This window comes from Protopterus annectens, chromosome 3.part1 (assembly GCF_019279795.1).
Source record: "Protopterus annectens isolate FY-2018-M chromosome 3.part1, PAN1.0, whole genome shotgun sequence".
Lineage (NCBI taxonomy): Eukaryota > Metazoa > Chordata > Ceratodontiformes > Protopteridae > Protopterus > Protopterus annectens.
The window spans coordinates 1,766,589,534-1,766,609,162 of NC_056732.1; the positions used below are offsets into that span (position 1 = coordinate 1,766,589,534).

The 19,629-nt window shown below is 39.5% G+C and overlaps 1 protein-coding gene across 2 annotated transcripts in view; it reads right to left on the reverse strand.

The window, feature by feature from the left end:
- The window catches only part of WDR97 (WD repeat domain 97), a 2,414,280-nt gene that overhangs the window by 1,540,514 nt on the left and 854,137 nt on the right, over positions 1-19,629 (reverse strand). For both annotated transcript variants that reach the window (XM_044067752.1, XM_044067751.1), the window contains exon 8: positions 3,073-3,309. In XM_044067752.1, the coding sequence (XP_043923687.1) occupies positions 3,073-3,309 (237 nt within the window). The remainder of the gene's footprint in view (positions 1-3,072; positions 3,310-19,629) is intronic.

Genomic DNA, 19,629 nt, shown 5'->3' on the forward strand with positions numbered 1-19,629 from the left:
CAGACATAAAAACTTCACTAAGGCAAACTATACCCTCCTAGGTGAAGGTATAAATGCATTCCAAGCCCCATCTCAAACTGAAAGTGGTAACTACGTTGAAGCTTACACTAAAGCCTTGAACAATCACTTGTATATATAAACTTGGCTGTGCCAGATAGAATCAAAGCCAGAGCCCCAAGTAAAATCAAGCTGCCACAGTGGACTTCCAGGATCAACAAACTCTACAATAAATGCAAAACGTTGCTGTCCAAGAAAACAAAGACAAGGATCCAACAATGGAAAATCACCCCCCTCAGCCTTAAAAGGCAAATACGACAACTTGTCAAATCCTCCAAGAGCTCCTTTGAGAGAAACCTAGCAAGTACTGCCAAGGATAACCATAAGGCATTTTACAGCTATGTATGTAACCTAAAGGGTAGGAATTGGTGACTAACAGTATCACACACACACTGAGCCCACAGAGATAGCGAACCTGCTAGTGGATAGGTTTGATGAAAATTTCACTCGCTTATCCACTCCTAACTTACAACAAACCCTCCACCAAACTCCACCCCCACCTTACATATCTGAAGAGTAGGTCCTCAAAGCCCTATCCAAGGCAAAGAACACGGCCTCTGTGGGACCAGATGACATCCCAGACTGTCTTCAAAATAGGCTAAAACATGAACTAGCATCACCACTAAGTCCCCTTTTCAATCAAAGCCTAACCACAGGCTTTGTTCCTGAAGAATGGAGAACAGCTACAGTTATTCCTCTCCCCAAAAGTGGCCTAGCAACAGATCTGGGGAATTACAGACTCATAAGTCTAGCCTCATCTGTAAGGCCATGGCCATGGATGGCGCAGTGGTGCATGGTGTAGTGGTTGTGTTGTCGCCTCACAGCAAGAGGTTCTCAGGTTCAATTCCTGGCTGGGGTGCCTTCTGTGCAGAGTCTGTATGTCCTCCCTGCATCCATGTGGGTTTCCTCTGGCTGGTCTGGTTTGCTCCCACGTTACAAAGATATACGCCTGGAGCATTTTTCTCCAGGCCTCCACTGAAAATTGGTTTCATTCCAAGTCAGACTTTCCCAGTAAATAAATGTTAAATAAATAAATAAATCATTATGGACCTCATAAATAAAGACATAGGTGACCTCCAAACGCTGGATCCTACCCAATTCGGCTTTGTGAAGGGCAGCTCCTGCTTGTTAAATCTGGTGGATTTCTTTGTAAGTGTGACCAAGGCCATTGATGAGGGCAAATCTGTACATACAGCATACCTCGATTTGGCAAAGGCTTCAACACAATTCCACATTCAGGAATTACCGATAAACTTAGCAAACTGAATGTAAACCCCTTTGTTGTAAGATGGGTTGCCAACTGGCACGCAAACCAGACATACACTATTAAAGTGGGAGACTCCACATCCGTCAGCAGAACTGTTACCAGTGGGGTGCCACAGGGGGGGTCAGTACTAGGTCTCCTATGGTTTGGTACAGACTTCTCAGAAGTTCAGGTAAAAACTAAAGGGTTGTGGCTGACCAAGTTTGCAGATGACTGCAAACTAGGTGGAATCACAGAATCCCCAAATGATGTCAGTATACTCCAGGATGGTCTCATACAGACCAACAACTGGTTTATTAGTCACGGTCTCAAACTGAATGCAAAGAAATGCATCATGATTCCCTTCGCCACAAACAATGTCCCTTCACACCATCAAAACAATAACAATACCCTAAGTACACATGAAGTGGTAAGGGACCTGGGCTCACAGGTTGACCTCGGCCCTGACTTTGACACCAACTGTCTACCATTGTAAGGAAAGCTTTCTACATAGCTAACATGATTAGTAAAGGCATCACCTCAACAGCAAAAGAAGCTATAACTCCCTCCCCATACTCGGCACTTATCCAGCCCATAACTGAGTATAATGCCCCATTCAGTATGTACAGTACTATACACCTAGACCTCAAAGATTTCTAACAAAGAAGATCAAGGGCCTCCAGCATGTGCCTTACACAGACTAACTAAAATCCCTGTCACTATACTCTGTATCATATAGACTTCTTAGGGGAGATTTATGCCTGGCCTACAGAATAACCCAAGTCCCAAACCTACTGAACTTACTGCATATCCATAAATAAAATGGGTCTATGGCTTTCCATTCCAGGGACTTAAATATGGCCTGTGGCTTATACAGGAAATGCTGGAGGGACAGATTTAGCTCCGAGCAACTACCATGTCTTTGGAACAGGCTACTAATTTATGTGAAACAGAGTACCTCTATGACGCTGTTCAAAAGGAACTTGGATGGGTGGATGGGGCACTGTAAATTCCTACTAGGGATAGCACCCACAACCCTCCAGGACATGGGCAGTCATCACTAAATGCAATATTGGGTATTGACTTGTACATCTACGGTATTCCATTGGGGTTGAAATGGTTAGGCTTAAAATAACCTATGGGTTGATAGCCTAGTAATCTCCTACAATCCTATGATTATGAGAAATAGAAACACCAGAGATGAGAACTTTCCAAAATGTACCAGCATCAGCAGTCTTTAAATGATGATACTCTGTTGTCAGTTTAAGGAAATTAATTATGACTGGAAAGAATATTCCAGAAGGTAGCACATGAGACTTACCATTGCCTTGTTTCAAGTACTTCAGTCTTACATGTTAGAAATGTTTTAGATTTTGCATGATTTTATATTCTGTGTAATCTCAATTTTCTGCCATTCTGTTCTGAACAACAAATGTCTCATCTAAAACTGCTTTGATGTCTTACTGCATTTACTAATGACACAGAGTAATAAGGAAAGTCTTAACATTTCCACCTACACCTAGCACTGCTCTAACTAAAACTCAAGAGAATTACCATTACTCTTTCAAGGTGATTTCAGACAAAGGGTCTAAAATACAACACACAAGCAGTACCTGAGTATGGCATATGTTGGCATGCTTATGTGTTTGTGTGCAGGCAGCTACAGCATACTGCTATAAGGAAATAAACCACTGAATTTTAAGTAACAATTACTATTAAAGGAAACATCAATGATAAAAAGCCATATCATACCAAGTAGTTGCTACTCTTACCCGTAATCTCATCTTTTGGGTCATCCCCAGGTGGGTGGTCAGTACGGTTCTTGTTCATCAAATTATACTGCACAATACTGTAGATGGCATTAGAAGGGTTCTGGAAAGCGACAATAAGCAGTGACCGCATTACTGTCATGTGCACTGTTGGCTGGAAGCAGAAGAAACTCATGTGTAGACTAAGGGCTTCTTCTGCATAAGGAAAGACACGCCAGACTTTCAAAGAATCATCCATACCTGCAAACACAAAAGGAAATTTTAGGCCACAAGAGATTCAGACATTTGTATCCCTGCATGAACACATCTGAAAGCATACTTCACTAAAAGGGTATTATTCAAACCTACAGACTTCCAAAACCATCAAAAACTACTTCAGATAGCTATTGTTTAAGCATATGTCGTCTATACATGTAGTAAAATATGATTTACTTCCAGAGTTCACTAAATCTCTAAAATGCTAAGGGCACAATGATTCAGACAGAAAAATGTTGGGTGTAATTTGAGATCAGAAATTTGCCTAATGTTTATAATTAGGCAACTCTGTATTTTTTCATTTGTAACTGGCTATGACTAACTAGGCATAACCTATTGCCAATAATACCCCACATTTGATAACACTCGGAACCCAAATGTCTGATACTTTCTAATGCCAAAAAGATAGATGAAGTCACAGGGACATTGCAAGGTTGCCATGGTGGAAGGGTACAGGATTTTGAATAGGTGGATAGTGATGCTGAATGGGAGGACTGTCCTTGATTTTTGGAGTTTTTTTCCTTTCTTTTTTAAAACCCTAATCACTGTCTTCTTGGTTTTTAAATATTTACTGCAAAAAAGTGTGAAGAGGAGGGAAAAATGAAAACTATGAAATTACCAGAATGCTAGATCCATGCTGCCTTCTTCCATCCTCCTCAACTGATGGGGTATTGGATCCTTACATATCTGACACCAGCAGTTTTTAGACATTTGAATCCATGGCTCAGGCTCCTTCCCTTACCCATAGTTCCCCTCCATCAGTACCTCAGACCGAGTTTGCCTGTTTAACACAGCAAAACATTTTGGTAATAAATCAATATATACACACGAAGATGGACAAAGGAATATAATCAGTGGCTGTAATGAAGACAAGGCTCTGGGAAGGTCCAGTGTGGTTAGTCACAACACCTAGAAAAGTGAAAATCTGGCAAAGGGATGGAAGGAAGAGAAGTTGTGGAGGACAGAAAAAAACAACATGGATCTAGCAGTATGGTAAGTTCATAACTTTCACATCCGATAATGTCTTTTCTGTCCATCGTCAATTGATGGAACAGAGTCCACAGTCACCTAACCCCTTGGAGGTCTCATGGAAGGATATTCTAGATGATGTTGGAACTAAACAAAGCCCTAGACTTAGACTGCAAATTCGTCTTGTAATGGGATATAAAGTTATGCACAGTAGACCAAGTTGTCAGTACATATGTCATCAATAGGAAGGCTGTGGATGTGGCAACCACCCTAGTAAAATGAGCTTTAGGGATGCAAGGCAATGATAACCCTGTTTCTTTGTACGCAAAGGACGTACACTCAACCATCTTGAAAAAGTTACATTGGAAATACCATTTCCTAACTTGAATGGAGGGAAGGAGATAAAGAGCTAGTCTGTTTTCCTACAAGTTTTGCTACAATGTAGGTAAAAACCTCAATTGGTGATGTACAGCCATCAAATGTAATGTGTATTCTCCTTTGCTGGAGAAGTTCAGAAAGAAAACTGTCAAGATAATCATCTGGTTCAATGTAAATTCCAAGGCTACTTTGTGAAGGAATGTAGGGTTCATTCAAAGTGAAAACTATCTTTGCAAAATATCAAATAAGGAAAGGGTTTGAAGCACTGAAATTCTTTGAGCAGAGGTAATAGCTTCCAGAAAAAGTATCTTCCAATAAAGGCACATCAGGTTCAAATGGGGGTTTAGTAAAGGCCTGAAGTAAAAAAAAAAAAAAAAAAAAAAAAAAAAAAAGAAGGTAAACATCTCAAGGAGAAACAAGGTCCCGGGAGAGGGTGCAAGAATAGATGCACCCCTTATAAAAACTTTAGCTAACTTCAAGGAGGCAATAGGGGTCTGCTTCTCTCCCACATGAAAGTTTGAAGTGGCAGACATTTGAACCTTAACAGTAGAATAAAAGGCCTCTTCTTGGAAAACATTGGCTAGAAAATCCAAAAATAAGAAGTGGGGCTGAAAAAGGATTCATGCCTCTCTTGGATGCCCATACAGAAAATATTTTCCATTTACTTCTGTAAACCTTTCAAGTTGAAGGTTTCTTAGTGGATATTATGATATGAAGCACAGGAGCAGAAAACATGGACTGTTTGGCCATCACTGGAACTGGAGAAAAGTGGTTAACTTCAGGAATGCTATTTCTGGGTGAGGCTTTCCTAATAGGTGAGAAATGAGGTCTGGGAGATGTTCCAGCACAAAAGAAGGGTACACCAAGTGAGACCAGAGGTAAGAAAAACATACCTGTTGAGGCCAAAAAGGAAGGGATTTGGATCACTTTTGCCATGCACCATGTGGCTTTTTGAAGAAATTCCAATAAGAGAGGAGTGGGCAGATAAGCAGATAAAAGACCTAGAGAACAAGTGTGGACCAGATCATCCCTTGGTAGATCTCTCTTCTGGGGAATCAGGGTAAAGTATCTGCTGCACTTAGAGTTGGATGAGGTTGTAAAATGGTCAGGTCACAGCATAGCTGGCCAAGTGGCTGAAAATCTGTGCAGCTACAGCTTGATTGAGACACCACTCTTTAGGCAGAAGAACAGACCTGATGAACTTGTCTGGTAAAACATTTCCCTGGGATGTGCATTGCCTCCAGAAAGCATTCAGAAGACATTGTTCACTGCCCAACCCTCATGACTTCTTGAAATAATTGGTATGAGCATGTCCCCACTGTATTTTGATGCAAAAGACTACCAGCATGTTGTCTGGGCTTTCTTTCTTTTGAAATGCTCCTCCAACCCAGTTGGGAAGTGACCATAGTCACTGCATCCTGAGGAGTTGGTAAAATAAAGGGGCAACCCCTGGAAACTACAGAGGAGTCCAACCACCACTGAACATGTTATATCAAACAACTCTGACCACAAACCACCGACTATGATAAAAAGGACAACCAGGAAAACCAAATTTATTTTATTCTAGTGCTTCGGTGTTTCCACCTTCAAGGAATATCAAACAGTAAAATTGCAAACCAAACTTTCTTATATACTACATTCAATTAGCAGCACATGTCTACTAAGTACACAACAGTTTATCTTAAAGCAGACACTTCCAATTTAATTCATTATTAAGACCATTAGGTGTCACAGTTTTGTATTTTAAAATAAAAATGATTTCTTTATATAGTAATTTTTGTTTTAATACATTTTCATCCATACTTAAACATTTTACAGTCTCTAAAACAGTGCCCTGTAATAGGGACCCATTACTATTGTGAAACAACCTAAAATTTGCAGCAATTATTTTATCCTCTATTATTTTTAACATCTCTTATATGCTCCATGAATCTGGCATGAAATTATCTCTTAGTTTCCCCTATATAATAAAGTTCACATGGGCATTTTAATGCATATATTACCCCTCTACTTTTTAGGCTCAAATTTAACCCCATTTATAGTCTTAAATGTATTAACAATATTGTTACAAATACTGCATCTATTGCAGCACGTTGTACCTCGACTCAAGATGGTTCTTAGTATTGCTATTTTTGGCATGGAAAATTTACCATGTACCACCATGTCCTTTAAATTTCTACCCCTTTTGTAAGAAAAAAATGGTTTATAAGGAAGAATATTTGCCAAAGCTTTGTCTCCCAACAGATATTTCCAATAATACTCTATTAAAGCTTTTATTTCCTCACGTTTTATATTATACACTGTTACATAATAAATAGCACCTCCTTTCCCCTTATTCTCTTCAAAAAGACTACTATTATGATGTTTATTCCTTCTTTTATTTAAATATACATCATCCTCCATATCTAACTTTCTCATTATTCTGATGTGAGCCTTTTCCAAAATATCTAGGTCATAGCCCCTATATAAAAACATTTGATTAGTTCTTTCCATCTCTTTCACTAGTTCATTCTTATCACTACACAACCATGCAACACATACCAATTCACTAAATGGTAAAGCTTCTAACATATGGGGGGGGGGTGACAACTGGTGGCATGTAGATATTGGTTACCCTCCACAAATTTCCTATGAATATTGGATGAAATACTCCCATCTTCCATGCCTTCCAAAACAATTTCGAGATATACAACTTTATTCCCTTTTTGAAGTCCATCAAAAGCAAGACCAAAGGGATTCCTATGCATCTCTGTTATAAAACTCTCTACCTGTTCTTCACCCCCCTCACATATAAAAATTAAATCATCAATAAAACGAAAATAAAAATCCACATGTTTTTTCATAAATCCAAATTAAATAGAAACTTTTTTTCAAAAAAAGACATAAACAAGTTTGCATACATGGGGGAAAAAGCTGCCCCCATTGCTGTACCTTGTTTCTGTCTATATAATACATTGTCAAAGTAAAAATAGTTTTTCAAACAAAACTCAACCATATTGATGACAAAATGAGAAAAAGGACTATCACCCATAAAGTACTTTATCACCTCTAAACCTTCCTTATGATGGATGGAGGTATATAGGCTCTTGACATCAGTCACCAACCAATATCTGGTTTTATTCCATACTACTGGGGAAATTTTATGTAAAAAATCTACACTATCCTTTATATATACAGGGGATTTGAGAACATAGGGTAATAATAACTCATGTAATATTAGACTAATATTGTGTAAAAAATAATTGCAAGCAGAAATAATAGGTCTTCCCGGAGGTTTAACTAAACTCTTGTGTATTTTAGGCACACAGAAAAAAATAGCTATTTCACTTCTTTGGTTAAATAACCTATCATTAACATCTCTTTCTTTAAAAAAACCTAATCTAACACTTCTGTCCAATTTTTTCTCAAATTCAGCCATAGCTTGCTCATATTTATTTTATCACATTTCTCATAAACCTCAGTATTATTCAGATGTTCCATACACATACTATGATATTGTAATACATTCATAATAACTATTTTATTCCCTTTGAGGGTTTAATTACTATGTCCTCTCTTTCACTTAATATTTTCAAAGCTTGCCATTCTTTCAAAGCTAAATTGTAGGGCACTTCATGTTTGTTTAATAATACTTTATCACAAATATTTTCACTTCCAAATCCTATCATGGAACCAAATTGTGTAATACGTTGATTGACAAAAGGTGGCATAAACTTATTGAACACTGGTATGTGTGAAACATCAATTTTACAATGAACATTAGAAACCACATTATTAACACTAATATCTAAATAACTTTCATCCATCTCTTCATTACAGGAAAAGAAACTATCCTCAGATTCATCATGGAGTAAAGGATTAAATGCTGCATTTTCATTAATGAAACCCCTAGAAAAATAATATTTCAAATGTATTTTCCTCAGAAATTTAAACACTTCCTGTTTGACTATATGCCCTCAAGGCAACACAGTCGGGAAAAATTTTAATCCCAAACTTAACACAGAAGATTGTTCTTGAGTCAATTCACATTGGGATAAATTCAAAACTATATTCGGTTCAGTACATACCTTATTTTCTGAACCTTTTGTTATGTTGTTGTCCATTTCTTGGTCCCTGCTGAAAATCCACCTGGTAACCTCTCTCTGGGTTATTGGTGTATGTCCCAAAATTTCTAGTCCGTTTTTGTCCCTGTTGCCCATGTTGCTGCTGGTTAGATGATAATCCCCCTTGTTTCCAAAAAGTTTGTATATGTTCTTGAGGCTGCTGCGGTGGTGGTAACTCTGGAAACTCGCCACTTGTGTCGAACCGTCTTTCTTCCCCTGACGATACAAATGAAGAGGAAGGTGTGCTCTTATACCTCATGTGTTGACATTTACCTTGCTTGCCAGCTCTCCGATTGGTTGAATATATGAAGGCAAGCCCTGCCTCATATTCATTGATGTCCCGCGTCAGTTTGGATTTCTTCTGTTCAATCAGCTCCACCTCCAATGAGAACAGCTTTTCATTAGTTGTTTCTAAAAAAGCATTAATACTAGCAGAGTTCATGGAATCACTAAACATGTTGCCTGCATATCTGGGTAAGAAGGATAGGGAAATGTATGGATTGGAATAACACAGACCACTGAACTGTAAGACTCCACTGTAAAATTCTCATGTAGAATCTGGCATGAGGGATGAGAGTTATAGGAAATGTTATGGATTCTAGGAGATGGAGGTGGATCTGGCTGACAATATCTGGTGGGAGAGAATTGCTGACAGTTGATGGAGTGTTACAATTCTTGACTCTGGAAGTCTTGTTATTTGTATTTAGGTGAGTCCCACTGAACTGTCTGAACAGGAGTTAATTTGGACATTCCTATACTGATAGTGGTTCCCATTTAGCTGCAAAGCTGGAGTAAGCTTTGTCTGGCTTGAAGTAGTAGACTCCTGGTGGAAGCAGTTATGAGTCAGTCATCCAAATATGGGAGCACCCTGAACTCTTACAGTCTGAGATGAGCTGCAACCATTGTTATGCATTTGCTGAACACCTGGGGGGGGGGGGGGTAGTGAGACCAAAGGGCATTGCCCTGATCTGAAAATGACCGTCTCCTAGCTGAAAGAGGAGGAACTTTCTGGACTGCCTGGCTATTTTTATGTGATAGTTCACATCCTGAAGACAGACTGAGCACATCCAGTGGTCCTCCTACAAATGATGCACAATGGACTGAACCAGGATAATCTGGAATTTCATATGTTTCACATATTTGTTCAGGTGACTGAGGTCCCCATTTTATTTTGGAACCAAAAAGAATCTTCAATAGTCTCTGGATCATTGTTGGTTTGGTGGGATCTCCTGGATGACTCTTTTGTCTGGCAGATTTTTGATTTTTTGTGCTGCTAACTTCATTTACAGGGGTGGAATAATGGGAAATCTTTTAGATTTGGAGGTTGAAAAAGAAAGGAAAGGATGTAACCTCTGATTATGATTTTCTGAAAACCAAATATATTGGACAATGGCTGCCCAGGTTGCAAGTTGCAGTTATAAGCATCCCCCGACTGCCTCCAGAGTGCAGCAGTCCAGCAACTCTTTAGGACTGCTAGAAGGTTTTGCTGGTGAAGAAGCCTCAAAAACCCTTGGTTCTGTGGACCACTTCTGCCATGAGTGCAATGTCTGTTGTGATTATTCCCCTCTATGTCTCTGGGGGGGGTATCAATAGAGGTGCTGGAAATAAAACCCTGCAATTTATGGAACCAAAGGTTCTTACCACCCTTCTGGTTGCTAGAAAAGGGCTCTTGGGAGGGTAGAAAAGTGGATCTTAACAAACAGGGTCTTGTCATCCTGCTCACTTCTAGACTGTGTTTTCTTCACTTCTGCTCCAAAAAGGGTGAACTAATCACAAGGAGCATAAATGATGCATATCTTGAAATGCTCTGCAAAATCTCAGAGAGACATCGAGGCATGTCAAGGTTTAGCAACGCTGCTGTCTGTTGCTTTAAATATGCTATGAGTTGCATTGGAGACTAGGCAGATGGATACATTATACAGGGATTGCAGAGTATCATGTATATCCATAATTTTACAGGATTCTGCAGGCAGGGACCCTGACAGAGACTTGGAGAGTTCTTTGGTCAAGTCTCTCTGAAAGTGTATTAAATTAAGTACTTCAATACCCTTAATGCAAAATTTGTTGAGGCATAAACCTGATTTCAGAACCTGCCCAATGCCCTGACTCCCTGTTAAGGGGAAAGTCAATAAAGCTCTCCTAAGAAAACCTTTTCTTTGGGCCCACTGCCTCCACAACAGAATCCACCATGGAACCCATGCTCCAGTATGGCCTATCTTTAAGGGAGACTAAAATCTTGTCTGGTTTCAGGACTTCCAAGACAGGTGCACACTGATTATCATCTTCTTTCGGCTGTTCCTGTTAGGGGTTGCCACAGCGGATCATCTGCTTCCATTTCTTCCTGTCCTCTGCATCTTGCTCTGTCACAGCAACCACCTGCATGTCCTCTCTCACCACATCCATAAATCTTATATTAGGCCTTCCTCTTTTCCTGTTACCTGGTAGCTTCATCCTTAGGCCTTCCTCTTTTCCTGTTACCTGGTAGCTTCATCCTTAGCATCTTTTCCCCAATATACTCAGCATCCCTCCTCAGCACATGTCCAAACCAACGTAATCTTGCCTCTCTGGCTTTGCCTCCAAACCTTCCAACCTGGGCTGACCCTCTAATATACATCAACAGCTAAATTTCAGTTCTCCCAGTAGAATGAAAGCAGAAACTGAGAAATAAAAGCCAGTGAAATTGTCATTTTGGGCAAAATTCAGTTGCTGGCTAGTAAGTACACTGCCTGTATCTCAGCAAAGAAGAAATTTAGAGAACCAGACAGAAAATCAAGCAGAAAAGATGAAGAACAAATGCTGACTGGGAAGGATTCTGCAGCTCTTTTGCAAAAACAGTTCAAGCTTCTGTTTTGGTTCAAAAGTAATTTAGAGGAAACAATAAATCAAATATAATCAGAGGTGATTAAAATAAATGAAACACCAAAGGAATATATTAACTCAAATAATAAAAACCTGTAAACAACAGAAGAAGCTTTAACTAGATGTTCAGATGAACTGATAAAACTGCAAAAATCAGAGGATGAAATAAAGAAAAATTTGGCTGAATAAGAGGCTTCTCAAGAAGACCTGTTTTAAAAAAGTAGAGTTAGAATATAAATATACAGAGAAAACAAGATTTTCTGCTGTAGCAGTGAAAATGGAAGGTATAAATTGTATTAATTTTATGAAAAAACAAATAAGCAACGGGACTAGTGTTCCATAGCAGGATTTGTTAATTGAAAGGGCACATTGAGTGTATGCTCCAAACCTACCCACGAGAAAGCAGCCAAGACCTATAATAGTAAAGATGCAGTAATACCAGCAGAAATAGCTGATCCTGACAAAACTGTGGCAGAAGGCAAAGTGCAGAAAAATGAAGACAGCAGAGTGCTTGTGGACTGTGATTATTCTCTCTATATCAGCAGAAGAGAAGCATGTTTATTTCAGCAATCAGGAAATGTTAAAAGGTGTGAGTTTCAAACTGCTGTATTCAGTTGTCTTCAGAGTAATTGTCTGGAGAATAAAAGACATTTTTAATGGAGAACAAAGGTAAGGAGGAAATAAAAAAAGTTTATCCAACAAAAAAGTGAGCCAGAAAGCGGAAGGGGACTATGATTCTCGTTCTCCTGAGAGCAAAGTTCACAGAGAGAATTTGCCAGAGAAACCTTTTCACTGATCCAAAGGAAAATGCTTGAGAGTCAGAAAAAAATCTCAAAAATTGACTAGAAGAATCAAGAATACCTTGGAATTGAACCGGAGTTTGATCTTAGAAGAAGATGAACAGGAATAAAAGCAAAAGCACTGAAATTAGTGAATAAATGGGAGACTATAACGCATCAATCACATTTGTGAAATATGGCTTTGCAAGAAAAAGTGGCTAAAAAAGACTGGATTTTTTGAGCATTCTTTGCAAGAGAAATGCAAAATTTAAAGGTACAATGGCAAGCAGCTTAATGAAAAATAATGTCTGAAATTATGGGATGTGAAAAAGAGACAGCAGCCCTAGCTCAGCACCTTAATACTTTAATGCATTTAATAGGATGGTGTACAATTTAGTTTTATTTAAAGCTAGGCATTGCACATTTTCTTAGCACTAAAAATTAATGTTTTCTAAAAGAATACAAGGAGTTTTGCACATTTGGGAGGGGAAGAGATAAAAAATGAAAAGACAGCAATCAGGGTAAGTGGATTTTTGGCTCAAGCTTGTGCTTTAGCATGGATAACCTTAATTTCGGGTTATGCAATGTCTGTCAGTGCAGCTGTCGATTTGGGGTAATTGTTCCTATCTGGAGAGTTAAACTTCATTTTTAAAGATGTAGATAGTTTTATGTATTTGTTCTAAGTTAATAGGGGAATAGTGTTTTCAAAATGTATTTCATTTTTTGTTTCAGGGTTTTCTTTAAAACAAAAAGTCTTGAAAATATGACATGAGTTCAAATGGAGATGAGAAGAAACAACTGTATAAAAGATGAGCCTGCCAGACATTAGTGTGTGGATATAACACAGAAACTGGAAAAACACATTAAAAAACTGTCATGTATAATAGATGTGAACAATAGCTTTTAATCATAATGGTGACTCTTTCCATATTGTCTTGGAACATAAATGGCACAGACACAAAGGAAAGGCTACTGAATTATATTATGAAATCCAGAATGCTAATATAGGTGGTGCAGAAAACACATTTGGAAAGAAATAAGCATATGAATTCAACAAAGAAGAGATTTAAGGGTGGATATTCAGCAGAATATGAGGGAAGGAATAATTATACTAATCGCTAGAGAGGCTCCAATAGTGATAGAAAGGAAAAGCCACTCATTTCTCAGCCTGGTACTTACTCAAAACTTATAGCAAGCACTTATAAACCCTAGCACTAGACCCTCCTGTAATGTACAGAAGGACAAGGCTCTCTATTCGACCTTACCAGCCATCCAGTAAAACAGTTCACTGTACCTATCCAGGTATGTCCAAAGGGCAGTTTCAGGTGCACTCTCCAGTCCAACTGATGAATCTGGGCATTTTGAGGCAATGTTACAACTGCCTCATGTACACAGACAACCCCCTCCTCCTACCACCAAACACTAATACATGCAAGAGATGCACTTATACAAGCAAACTGGAGGCTAAGCTCTCTCAACCCAAGACTGGATCAGACAGTCAAGAGGAGAAGGGAAATACTTGCATCACACCACCAGTCTCACATAAACCCATTAAAGCAGCACTGGAAAAAAACATATATAAATACATGAAAACACACTCGAAGGCTCTAAATAAAAATCTGCAAAACCAACAGAGACATCCAAAGCAAACATCCAAGCAACCTCCACCCCCCAACACAAACCATGAAACACATAATTCACAAAACCAGTGTGCCATGCAATAACAGCCCTTAAGGCAAAATAACATATCCAACATACTAGTAATAGGTGACTCTATAGTCAGGCACACTGACGTCCCACTCACTAGGCTGAATAAGGAGAAGGTTACTGTTAGCTGCCTGTTGGGTGCCAGGATCCGCCACATAACACAAGCACTCGGGTCACTACAGAACAAGTAAAAATAAAACTTTGTCATTGTCCATGTTGGTGTCAATGACCTGAGCCGTACCTCCCTTTACTACATGAAAAGAGACATGGAAGAGCTCTCTGATCACATAGCCCAGGCCGGTATGACCCTGAGTAGCATCCTGCCCTCACCAAGAATGATACCACGGTATAAAGAAAAAATTCTCAATTTCAACAATTGGCTAAGTTTCTGGTGTCATTCAAAGGGGATCCAGTGTCTGTCCGCCTGGGATGACATGCTCGACAAGCCACGCTGCTTCACTAGAGACGGCTTGCACCTGTCACCCTTAGGCTTTCGAATACTGGCCAAGGCTCTTGCCACCCACATAGTGTCTTTTTTAGGCAAGGCTCAAAAGACAAACCTACCACCGTAAATAGCACAAGTAACAAAAAACTGAGGGTAGTGCTACTCAATGCCAGAAGTCTGAACCTCAAAATGCACGCACTCAAAGCACTCCTCAGTATGGAGAAAATCAATATATGTGCAGTAACAGAAACCTGGTTTAAGGCTCCAGAGAGCACTCCAGCACTACAAGGCTACAACTCATACCATACATTTCGGCCACAGAACCCACACCGAAATACAGAAGGTGGGGGCGTATCCATATTCATCAAGGATACCCACACCTCCAGGTTAGTGGAACCGCACAATGCTTCAGAGATCATCCACATGCAACTAACAATGGGTAAAACTGCAATTCAAATTGTAGCTTGCTACAGATCACCCATCATGTCACAGGACCCCCATTTTGCATTCCTGGAAACACCGGAAAACATAAAGGTCCTACCAAACACCCTGATATTGGGTGATTTCAATTATCCAAACATTAACTGGGAGAACTACTCAAGTACTAACTCCCTTGCCCAACATTTCCTAGAATTTATAAACTCAAACATCCTGGTTCAACTGGTCAACACTCCATCCAGAGGTGACAACGTATTGGACCTGGTCATCACCAACATGGGCGACTGGTGTTCCACACCAGAGGTCAACCCCTTGCTGGTTAGATCTGACCATAAACAAATCACTTTGGATATCCACATTCCGCCCCCACCCCCGGACAGGAAAACCACTGTGAAAAACTTTTCAAAAGGAGACTTCACGTTACTTAATACCGAGGTGGAAAGTTTCAAAGCCCCCATGCTGAAGGATAATGCTGTCCAAGCTGCAAAATTCTTTACTAATGCATTCTACAGGCACCTACAAGAATGCATGGATCATGCCATCCCAAGCAAAACCAAGACTCACTCCTCCATGAAAAGGAAACCAGTCTGGTGGACTCCTGCCATAAACAAGCTATACAATAGAAGGAGGAAACTAGTACAGAAAAGAGTAAAATCCCAAGAAGGGAAGACATCTCTGATCAGTATCAGGAAGAAACTACGATCCCTCATAAAATCATCCAAGGCGAGCTTTGAAAGAAAAATTGCCAAGGACTCCAAAGATAACCACAAGGCATTCTTTAGCTATGTCAAGAATCTAAGTGGCAATGCTCAGATCTGCTCGGAGTTAGTGCAGAATGGCACAGAATACACTGAACTGACTGATATTGCCAACATCCTGGCAGACAGGTTCAGCACAAACTTCACCCCTCTCCCACCCCCAAGAGGGCTCATAACCATAACCCATAACAGAAAAATATAGAGTCCCTGAAATCACAGACACTCCGGTTAAAACAGCCCTCTCCAAAGCCAAAAACACAGCATCAATGGGACCGGACAGTGTCCCAGGCTGTGTCCTACACAAACTCAAAGACGAACTAACCTCTCACCTAAACACACTGTTCAAACTCAGTCTCTCCACAGGCTACTCACCCATAGAGTGGTGCACAGCAGCGGTTATTCCGCTCCACAAAGGTGGAGCCACAACAGACCCCCAGGAACTATCGCCCTATAAGCCTGACTAGCTTGGTCTGCAAGGCTAAGGAGTGCATCATCATGAACTCATTAACAGAGACATTGGGAACCTCCAAACACTGGACCCTACCTAGTTCGGCTTTGTTAAGGGCAGATCATGCTTCCTAAACCTGGTGGACTTCTTTGAGGCAGTTACCAAGGGTATAGATGAGGGAAAGGTGGTACACACAGCCTACCTAGACCTCGCAAAGGCCTTCGACACCATTCCCCATTCTGGTATTATAGACAAGCTCACCAGCCTGAACATAAACCCCTACATCACAAGATGGGTTGCCAACTGGCTCACGGAGAGAACCCACATGGTGAGAGTTGCAGGAGCTAGGTCCGACTCTAAATCAGTTACAAGTGGAGTTCCCCAGGGCTCAATCCTAGGACCCCTCCTGCTCGGCATATACTTCTCAGAGGTACAGGCAAGCACAGGAGGACTATGGCTGGCTTACCAAGTTCGCAGATGACTGCAAACTAGGGGCTATAATTGACTCTCCAGCTGACACAGACATCCTCCAAAAGGGTCTCACTGAGATGGATACCTGGTGTCAAAATCATATCCTCAAGCTAAATGCCAAAAAGTGCATAGTCATCCCCTTTGGAAAAAACAAAGTACCCACAAACTACCACATAGATGGTAGTCCCCTAAATACGGAAGACGTAATAAGGGATCTGGGGACCCAAGTAGATATTAATCTCACCTTTGATAATCACATTGCCAAAATGGTTAGAAAATCCTTCTACGTGGCCCACCGAATCACAAAAGGGTTCACATCCAGATCAAAAGAGGTCATTGTGCCCCTCTACTCATCACTCATCAGACCCATCATAGAGTACAACACCCCATTTGGGATGTACCTTACAAGACACCTGCAAAAGCTGGAAAGACCACAGAAGTACCTCACCAAGAGGATCACTGGCTTCAAACAGATGCCCTATGCAGCTCGACTGAAGAAATTACAGCTGTACTCAGTTGCATACCGCCTACTCAGAGGTGATCTCTGCCTGACATACAAGGCCATGTCCAACCCAGAATTGATGGACATGCTCCACCTAAAAAAACTCTTATCCCCGCGAGCCACACGCTCTAGGGATCTAAACCTCACCAAAACAATAAATAGGATGGGCTGGAGGGATAGATTCCTGTACCCAGAGACTTCCCATGCTTTGGAACAAGATCCCAATCTGCATTAGGCAGAGCTCCTCGCTAACACTCTTCAAATGAAATCTTGACGAGTGGATGGAAAACAGAAAGTTTACCTCGGGGATCACTTCAGTGGCTCTGCTGGACAGAGGCACAGGGAACTAATCTAAGGGGGTGGCGAAAGCCAAAACATTCTGGTTAGGCTTATAAATGCCTTTGGGCAGATAGCCTAGTACCTACCTATGAACCTATAAAAATGACAATAAAGGTAGCTGTATAGCAGTAGGAGACTACTGGCAAGATAAGAGGATTATACTGTTGTGTATTTATATAACAAAACAGACTAGATTTCTGAAGAAATTTATGGAGGTATTTGGTATGGAATATGTGAATTCAGTAGCAGAAAAAAGGACAGAATTTAAAAATTATTTCCCTATGGTATAATACCCAGGAAAGACTAGATAGAAATTATATTTCACAGGAAAATTTGCATTTAATTGAAAGCTTCAACATACATCCAATAAATATTTCAGATCAAGCACAAAAACTAAAATAAAAATGCTGGATAATAAACTAAAAATTAAACACAGGCATTTTCCCGATCTACCTCTTTAGAATAAGAGTTTAAGGAATGGGTAGTGTATTTATTGAAAACAAAAATGGAATGGGTAGTGGAAATTATTTGAAAGTTATTAGGGAAGAATTAAATATCTTCAAAAGGTATAGGTAGTGAGTAAGTAGGATAAAATAAAAATGGAGTTTAAACACAGGATAGAAATAAAAGAGAGAGAGAGATAGTTAAGAAGTAGCAGGAACATTTTAGAGGGACTGACAAAGGTTAAAGTAATGGACAATAAGGGGAACCTTAAAATACAAGAAGAGGCACAAACACAGTGTGCTAAAACGAAAGTAAGAGAATATCTAGATAATACGCATAAGTTTAGAAAGATTGCTGTTAGGAAACTATTTTTGATAATAACTCCAGAGCAAAAACTGCTTAGCACAATGACTAAGGCAACAGAAAGCAGAAAGATTGTTGCCAAAATTAAGGAGCCTATAACAAGCAAAATAACCAGAAATCCTGTACTAATATTTGAGATATTTCAGAAATTTTATGAAAATTTGTAAAAGCAGAGAAATTTGGAAATGAAGAAAGATCATAAATGGAAATATGTATGGAAGACTTAATTATTTATTTCATTTATTTATATGGCATTTGTTTACTGGGGATAGTCTGTCTGGGTATGTACTCATTTTCACCAGAGGCCTGGGAAGAAAATCTCCATGTATAGATCACATTTCACACTATAACACAGACAATTTATATTAACAGTACATACAAAATGACATTTGAAACACTAATATATAGAGTCAAATATTTACAAAAGTACAGATAAACTGAGTACATAGAGTCAAATATTTACATAACTAAGCGACAACATAGCAGGTGTGATAGAATGAAGTAAGGTTTTGACATGAAAGTCTAAGATTGTTATAGAGGTATTTAGTTTCAGATATACTAGTGAAGATATGCCTAAGTATTATGAGGAAAGAGGTTGAATGCAGTGAAATCCATGCCAGATAAAGTTTGCTTAAGTGTATCTTAGAGACAGGTGGAGGTTATGATATAGAGTTTTCATTGAAGTATGAAGCACAGGGGTGAGTTTTTATGTGGATATATTAGAGTTTAAGGACAGTTAGGGGGATTTTGAAGAAGACAGAATGCTTATAGAGATACTAAGAGAAAATTGATAAGAATGTTTTCATGGATTACAGGTCAAAAGTAGATTAGAGTTTTAAGTAGGACAGTAGATGGTTATTCTGTTATAGGGTAATTGTGCCATGGTTAGCAGTAGATGAGGTTCAACAACTGGGGATGAGCTAAAAACTGTGATGTATAATCAATGTTCAGGAAAGTCTCTAGGAGCAGATGGCATTCAGTGGAAGTTTGGAAGTTAGGGGAAAGACGGTAATAACAATCTGGAAGATTTTTGTTTAACAGTATTTCAAAAAGAAGAGGAAGCACCAACATCATGGAAGAAAGCTGGGGTGGCTGTATCACGTAAGGACAGTAAAGACCCATTAGACCCAGCTTCATATATACTCATTTCAATTTTAAACCATGATTATAAAGTATTTATGTATATACTAGCTAATAGAATGGAAAATGTGTTGCCAAAACTGACAGAAATGGATCAAGGTAGTTTTGTGAAGGGAAGGCAAACATTTGACAACATTAGTTAAACAATGACAATCCAGAGGG